At 43.9% G+C, this 9,067-nt stretch overlaps 1 protein-coding gene across 1 annotated transcript in view; it reads left to right on the top strand.

Moving 5' to 3' along the window:
- Positions 1-5,525, top strand: part of clmpb (CXADR like membrane protein b) — a 109,598-nt gene extending 104,073 nt beyond the window's left edge. The window contains exons 5-7 of the mRNA XM_087796256.1: positions 430-552; positions 1,733-1,874; positions 3,615-5,525. Coding sequence (XP_087652382.1) covers positions 430-552; positions 1,733-1,874; positions 3,615-3,951 — 602 coding nt within the window. The 3' untranslated portion in view covers positions 3,952-5,525. The remainder of the gene's footprint in view (positions 1-429; positions 553-1,732; positions 1,875-3,614) is intronic.
- The last annotated feature ends 3,542 nt before the right edge of the window (positions 5,526-9,067 follow it).

Raw genomic sequence — 9,067 nt, 5'->3', positions numbered from 1 at the left:
TGTACTCTGAACAGAAACGCATTAAAAAATTAATATATTTATACTTTGAGGAATTTTTTTTCAAAATAAAGTAAATGTTTTCTTCGTTGTGTCAAGTATGGGATTAATTGCAATTAATTGATTCATCATAATTAGTGATTCATCTAATAATTGATCTTTTTGAAATAAAAAGAAAATAATTTCAAAACAATAAATGACTTTTTTATTACATATGACGATTTTTTCTGCTAAAATCATAAATTTAATAAAAAAAAGTAAAACCTTCTATCTCTACTCATAGATTAATAATAGATTAATGATTTACTATAAATGTATGTATGTTACATGACTATTGATGTACTTTGATATTCTTTTATAAATCTATGTATATTTTGTGTATTATTTCATTTTGTTTCTTCTTCATTATCATATTTCTGTTCTATCCTGCAGACCTGAAGAACCCTCAGATCGTGACGCTGAGGAACCTGACCATGGACAGCACAGGTGTGTACAGGTGCACGGCCAGCAACGACGTGGGAGAAGAAAACTGCACCATCGAGGTCCCCATGGAACGTGAGTTTGAGTGGAAGCCTCTCTGATGGATGAGCATCCATCCAGGATGACATGTGTTCCCTCCAGCAACACTTGAACTGGTTCTACTGGTTACAAACCATTAGTTACGAGTCACTGTCGCACAATCGTATCTTCTCAGAGTCTGCAGACACACAAGTTATTTTTAGACAAAAACACAATTGAGTTGGTTCTGCAGAAACTTATGAGTAGGATGGATGAAGGGATGGATGAAGGGTTGGATGGATGGATGGATGGATGGATGGATGGATGGATGGATGGATGGATGGATGGATGGATGGATGGATGGATGGATGGATGGATGGATGGATGGATGGATGGATGGATGGATGGATGGATGGATGGATGGATGGATGGATGATGGATGGATGGATGGATGGATGGATGGATGGATGGATGGATGGATGGATGGATGGATGGATGGATGGATGGATGGATGGATGGATGGATGGAAGGATGGATGGATGGATGGATGGATGGATGGATGGATGGATGGATGGATGGATGGATGGATGGATGGATGGATGGATGGATGGATGGATGGATGGATGGATGGAGGGAGGGAGGGAGGGAGGGAGGGAGGGAGGGAGGGAGGGATGGATGGATGGATGGATGGATGGATGGATGGATGGATGGATGGATGGATGGATGGATGGATGGATGGATGGATGGATGGATGGATGGATGGATGGATGGATGGATGGATGGATGGATGGATGGATGGATGGATGGATGGATGGATGGATGGATGGATGAAGGGATGGATGGATGGATGGATGGATGGATGGATGGATGGATGGATGGATGGATGGATGGATGGATGAAGGGATGGATGAAGGGATGGATGAAGGGATGGATGAAGGGATGGATGGATGGATGGATGGATGGATGGATGGATGGATGGATGGATGGATGGATGAAGGGATGGATGAAGGGATGGATGAAGGGATGGATGGATGGATGGATGGATGGATGGATGGATGGATGGATGGATGGATGGATGGATGGATGGATGGATGGATGGATGGATGGATGGATGGATGGATGGATGGATGGATGGATGGATGGATGGATGGATGGATGGATGGATGGATGGATGGTAATAAATGCTCCATGAATGTTGAAAACTAAACTAAAACTATTCGACTCATGTGTTCCTCAGGCGAGAGGGAGGTGGGGAAGTACATCGGGGGAACCGTGGGCTCCATCGCTGGAGTCCTGGTCCTGGGATTCATCATCTGGCTGATCTCCAGGAAGAAAGAGAAGAAGAAGTACGAGGAGGAAGACACTCCCAACGAAATCAGGTCCAGTGTTTTTGTCTCTTTGAAATTTCTTTTAAAGATAGTTTGAAACCAAAGAATGAAGACGTCCTTGATTTTACTGGATTAACTTGTGCATAACTTAGTGTGTACATTTGTGTGTACATGTATGTGTGTGTCTACGTGTGTGTGTGTACATGTGTGTGTCAGTGTGTATCTATGTGTGTATGTACGTGTGTTCATGTGTCTGTATATGTATGTATGTGTGTATGTATATGTATGTGTGTGTACGTATATGTACATGTGTGTGTGTATATATGTATGTATGTGTGTGTATTTGTGTGTATATGTTTGTGTATATATGTGTGTGTGTGTGTGTACGGGTGTGTGTACGCGTGTGTGTACGTGTGTGTGTGTACATGTGTGTGTACGTGTGTTTGCATGTGTGTATATATATATATGTATATGTGTTTGTGTACATGTGTGTGTGTACATGTGTGTGTACGTGTGTTTGCATGTGTGTATATATATATGTATATGTGTGTGTGTACATGTGTGTGTACGTGTGTTTGCATGTGTGTATATATATATGTATATGTGTTTGTGTACATGTGTGTGTGTACATGTGTGTGTACGTTTGTTTGCATGTGTGTATATATATATGTATATGTGTTTGTGTACATGTGTGTGTGTACATGTGTGTGTACATGTGTTTGCATGTGTGTATATATATATGTATATGTGTTTGTGTACATGTGTGTGTGTACATGTGTGTGTACGTGTGTTTGCATGTGTGTATATATATATGTATATGTGTGTGTGCACATGTGTGTGTACGTGTGTTTGCATGTGTGTATATATATATGTATATGTGTTTGTGTACATGTGTGTGTGTACATGTGTGAGTACGTGTGTTTGCATGTGTGTATATATATATGTATATGTGTTTGTGTACATGTGTGTGTGTACATGTGTGTGTATGTGTGTTTGCATGTGTGTATATATATATGTATATGTGTTTGTGTACATGTGTGTGTGTACATGTGTGTGTGTGTGTGTGTACATGTGTGTGTGTGTGTACATGTGTGTGTGTGTGTGTGTACGTGTGTTTGCATGTGTGTATATATATATGTATATGTGTTTGTGTACATGTGTGTGTGTGTGTGTGTACGTGTGTTTGCATGTGTGTATATATATATGTATATGTGTGTGTGTACATGTGTGTGTGTGTGTACATGTGTGTGTGTGTGTGTGTACGTGTGTGTGTGTGTGTGTGTATGTGTGTGAGCACCACAGTAAAAATAGTAACAACTAGGTCAAGTGTCCATTGATTCTCTTCAAGAGCTTCCAGTTACTCTTCATTTATATTTTCTTTCTTGTGTATTTGTGTATTTTTGTGTACTTTCACTGCTCGTGTACATGGTCTTTTATTTAATTGCCACATCGAGCACAGTTTCCCACAGAAGGTTGATTGTTAGTTGTTGTTTTTACCCGCACGACTATAAAGTGAAGTTTCACTCTCTTCTAGGGCAAAACATGTTGTGGAGTGTCGAGGGAAATACAGCGACTTAAACAGTTTCCATTATTCCATGCAAATGAACCGCGGCGGACCCCAGAGCCCGGGCTGGGGGGCCGGCGGGGGGCGACTCATGAATCGCCCGCAGCATAATACTGGTCCCCAGTGATCCGGGCGGCTCTAGAAATAGACGCAGGGTTTTGTTTCTGCGTCTGTAAAAGTGCACTTTATCCTCACAATAATTGTTTGGTGTGTGTTTGTGTCCGCAGGGAAGACGCCGAGGCTCCCAAGGCAAAGCTGGTGAAACCCAACTCGCTGTCCTCCTCGCGCTCCGGCAGCTCGCGCTCCGGCGCCTCCTCGACCCAGTCCATGGTCCACAACAGCATCCAGCGCGTCCACCGCCCGCGCCCCCCCGCGGTGGCCGCCCTCAAGGAGAACGGCCAGCCGCCAGGGTTCCCCGGGTCGCCGCCGGCCTACTCCGCAGTGGTCCCGTCCAAGACCCCGGAGCCCCCCGTCACCCCCAAATTCAACTCCAGGAACATGTCTGGACCCACACCCCCGACCCTCATGGTCCCGGCTCAGACCAAGGCCTTTCAGACTGTGTAGGACTGAAGGAAGTTCCTCGACTTCCGCAGCCACGCTCGACCTTCCTTCAACCTTCTCGCCGCCCAAAGACGATCAGAGATCACGGATCAAAAGAATCAACACTTATACGTCCACGAGAACTTTAACGAATGCAACCTTTCAAAAGGGAAAATAAGAAACGCTCGCCCTCAACGGATCCACATGAAGCAACAAAAAAAAGATACTGTTCGTGTCCCGCAGCTAAACGCAAAACTTGTTTTCCAAGTTTCTCCCTTTTTTTGGATCTGAAGTTCCGAGGAAGCACTGTGTGCAGCAGCGAGGACCCCCGTCAGCAGCGAGGACCCCCGTCAGCAGCGAGGACCCCCGTCAGCATCGAGGACCCCCGTCAGCAGAGAGGACCCCCCTGAGAAGGACCTACTCATCGGGGGGCCACAGCATGCAAACATAGACCCGACTCTTAAAGATGGACGACCGAGTGAAGCGTCGGACAAACATTGGAGCTCCTGGAAAGGCAGGGTCCTATTTTGATTGATGTCAATCTGCAACGGCTCCTTCTGCTCCGAGACCACGACCTCGAGCCCCCCCGCGGGTCCCGGGGTCAGTGGTCCGGCTCCTTTCGTGCCCCTCGTGAAGAACCCACGTCCACCCAGACTGACTCATCTGGCTCAAGAGCAGCTCGGCCAGTTAGCAGCAGCAGAATCTTCAGGTACCAGGATGTAGCACTGACATTGAGGGTCACGACCCCGGAGCCAACACTCACCCCCCCACCCCCCCCTTCCACTTCCTGTCCATGGACGCCGTTGGGCTCCTAAGTATTAAGAACTAGTATGTATTAGGCCGATAGAAAGCTTTAAATATAGGGGACAAGCATCCGATAGCTTCTTATTTTGACCCCGTTTCTTTGCTTCCGCCCGAGCGGGTCGAGAGGGCGAAGGTCACGCGTCCGTTCGAAGAAGCGCCGCCGATGACTGTTTCTACGTTATTTTTCTTTCTTGATCCGTCTCTGAATTGAAACCAAAATCCGTCACCATGAATGTGTGATGATTCCAAGATGGAGGATCCTATTCTCTCAGCTTCCGACGACCGGCTCAGCGTTACTCGCACAAATAATTCACAGCACTATGTTTAAACCAAGGTAGCACTGTGTGTGTGTGTGTGTGTGTGTGTGTGTGAGTCATTGTCACAACTCTCCCTGGATCCAGGACGATGGGGCGGTCGGGGGGGGGGTTCGCAATTGTTCTCTCACCAGATCCACTTCCTCTTCAGCCAATCCCCCTTTTGTTCAGACGGGCCGAGCGATGAAAGTAGCTGAGAATCGAAGCCTATATAAAGCGTGCCTTTGCAATCCCTCTTTCATTTGCTTTTCTTTCTTCGTCCTCCTCTCCAGCGTCTCCCATCGACAGTCGACGGAATACTCGGAGGGTTGGGTAAGAGGGTCCAGGGAGGGGGGGAAACGGACGATCCACGACGAGAAAGCGAAATCCCACGCCACGGGACAATGTACTGTACATTCTGTAATCGATCTTGTTTAATATTGTACAGATAAATATATGCACATGATGTCATTCAAATTAATAAACAAGGGTATTTAAGGAGCTCCTGGTTCATCAGCCGTGTGACTTCAGAACACATCGGGTCGACCACGCGTGACGGTGTGTGTTCGAATGAAGCGAGGAAAGGTCGTGACCTTTTTGCCCAGGCCAGCAGATCCAAGGTGTTATTAATAGATTTTATTGATCCGCTGAGAAGGTTCTCTTGACCTTTGCACCTCGTCGCCCTTGAATCTTTAACACATATTTTGACATTGAGAGTAGATTCAAAACGTTCCCCGAGGTGTCGACTGACCTCCTGGTATGGATCCAATAGAAGACTCTGTGGGGTTCACCCTCAAGGGAACACTTAGCGAACAAGAGACTCGAGACGTTATTGAGTCGTTGATTGTTTCTTCAAAATCATTTATTTATTATTTTTTTTAAGTTTTAAGGCTGAAACAAACAAGTTCTGCAACCAAATCCCTACAAGCGACTTTATTCATTCATCTATTTCCTTTACCGCTTAATCCCTTATGGGGGTCGCAGGGGGCTCATGCCGGGGACACCCTGGACAGGAGGCCAGTCTGTCTCAGGACACACAAAGACAGACAACCGTTCACACACACACTGATAGCTACGGACAATTTCCCCAAGTTCTCAAATAACCTCTGTATGTTTTTGGACTGTGGGAGGAAACCGGAGTGCCCTGAGTAAACCCACACAACACTGGGAGAACATACTAACTACACACAGAAAGGTCACATGTTGACTTCCAACCTGGAAGTGAACCAACAACCTTCCCTGCACCAACGAGCGTCAACACGTGACATTAGTTTGTTAAAAATACAGTTTTGACAAGATTTTCTTCACAAATGTTTCAGTGAGAAACATATTTGAAGCGTTTTCAGACCAAACACTTCTGTAACATGGTCTGAACCGCATGTGTCAAACTGAAGTTCTTGTATTAAGATGAATATGTTTAAGATAAGATAATGAACCGCGATAATGCATATAATGGACAACAATCGTAGAAATTTCCAATATGTAAAAAGAAGGATTTTGAAGGAGAGATTGGTGAAGGAGAACAAACACAGATGATTAAAGGGCACCTTAATGTGCTGATTTAAGTGTGTCTTAAATAGTTCTAGGACCTCTTTTATGCTCTATTATACTCTATTATATTCATCAGTTTCTTTTTTTCACAAAACTCTAATTTAATAAAGATATTTACATTAGAAAATACGCTTAAGCCCCGCCCACTTAAAATGCGCTGTGTTGAAGTAATACGTTCAAAACGGATCAACGTCATGATGAATGAACGACTGCATTTTGAAGAGTACTGAACATTTACGACATGTGAATAAGTCACAAGAGTTTTCACATTAGGTTCCCTTTAAAATAAATCGAGTCTCAGAGAATGAAAAGAAAACAACAAAACTCAAACTTCCTGTTACAGTTCGGTTTATAAACATTTGTCCGCCTTCGATCTTTTACTAAAGAGTTTTTACTCCTGGTATGTTTGAGTTTGACACGCCTGTGTCTAATCGAACACAATCCTCGACACCATCGACAATGTTCTGAAGAAGAATCTGTCAACGAACAAAGCTACTGGTGAACTAAGATGAACTAAGATCACAGCTTACGTGAACTAAATGACTAGATCTAGATTATTGACCCAAGGATCGTAGATAACGGACCCGTCCATTCAATCCAGTTGATCTTAGAGACCTGAAGAATAAGAGTGTTGACTAGTTTCATGAAGAAACGAATGATACGCTGCACATCGATTACACATGCAGCACCTTCTACTCTAGTTCTGTTCAGGCGAGTTAAACAATAGACAGTTGACTCAGGACTGATTCATTTAAACTGCTGGAAATAATCATATGTGCTTCACTCCAACCTGGCAACATGTGAGGTTTTGTGCAAAAGTAAGAATGGAGGACCGTTGATGAGTAAGTAAATAAGTAAGTAATTTGTATTCATATAGCGCTTGAGTAGAAAAACATCCTTGACAATGTTTTCTAGAGAAATACTGTCTCACTTCTTTCATTGATGTGATGTTTCATCATCACAATCACGTCAGCCACGTACGCACGATTACACATACCTGATTCAAGGCAGAGGCACGATTATCGTCTGCAACATCATGTCAGGGTTGAAATAGAACCTTCAGGAGAGAAAATGTTGTAAGTCATTGGTGCTAGCATAGTAGCCACAGCATGTATGCTAGCTGTGAAGATATTTGTGTTGGAGTCCAAAGTCCTGACCCAGTAAAGGACTGAGAGAAGTTCAGCTTCAGATCACATGGACTTGAGTGCGCGAATCAAAAGTCTAAGACATGAGAAAAATCCACTGTACTGACAAGAAGATTTCCAGAAGCCACTGAAAGACTGAAGTGTGTAACATAAAGTTTATTTTTCACTAATACAATGTATGGATTTTTCCATGAAACACAACATTCTGCACACGAACAGATCAGGGAATTTGACTTGTTGCTGTGAAAACTAGCCAACCATAGAAACATCCGTTAGCTGCTCAATAAACTAAATAAAAGTACATTTCAGAGACAAAAATGTTGATTGAAGTGAGTTTAAACTGAACAGTGAGTTGTGTTCGTGTCGGTTAAAAGATAAGTCTCCATCGTCCTCTAAACACATGGATTGAAGGTCACCTGGAGAGTCATGAATGAAATGGATTTATTAGCTGCAGACAACGTGTTTGCCTCGGAAGAAGTGTGTGTGCATGTGTGTGTGCATGTGTGCATGTGTGTGCTTGTGTGTGTGCATGTGTGCATGTGTGTGTGCATGTGTGCATGTGTGTGCTTGTGTGCGATGGCTGTTGTGTGTAAAAGCCCCCGAGGCGACGCGACGTTTCCAGAAGAAAAGCTAGCGAGCAGGACTGACCGAACTACTGTCCACTTTTAATGGCTGATTCTTTTTTCTCATTGACGTATCTGACGAGGCAGAAGCTGCTGGTTCTCCAAGGATGTGAGGATCTATTTTTAGAAGTCACTGGTACACTTAGGCTCGATACACACTCGTGCACAGACTCACGAGGAAACACTGTCGATGGAGGATCAGAGTCACGAAGAACCGTTTTCGTGTTTTGGAGGAAAAAACAGTTTAAGCGTCAACAAGTATCAACTCTCCTGACATGTAGTGAATGTTCTTCAAGACGCAGTAACTTCTCATCATTACCATGTTTTAAACTTATTACTTTATAAAGTTGCTCTGAAATCTGGACGAACGAGAGGTTACGAGAGTCCATTATGACGTAATAATGACTTCACTCCTCCTCCAGCGGTGATCACGCTTCGTTTATACAACGAGTCCCGTGGAATTGGTGACTATTGATGACACGCGGTGACTAATCACAGCAGAGTGGGTGTGGTTATGGTCAACAAGAGTCACACATCACAACAACACACACACACTGATGATACAATAGAGTCACACATCACAACAACACACACACACTGATGATACAATAGAGTCACACATCACAACAAAACTCACACACTGATGATACAATAGAGTCACACATCACAACAACATGAAACATGAAGCTTCATGAAACAGTGTCATTATCTTCAGAGTCCACTA

This window comes from Callionymus lyra, chromosome 7, assembly GCF_982586985.1.
Source record: "Callionymus lyra chromosome 7, fCalLyr1.hap1.1, whole genome shotgun sequence".
Classification (NCBI taxonomy): Eukaryota; Metazoa; Chordata; class Actinopteri; order Syngnathiformes; family Callionymidae; genus Callionymus; species Callionymus lyra.
The sequence above is the reverse complement of the archived record's forward strand: the minus strand, read 5'-3'. Positions and strand labels throughout refer to the sequence as shown.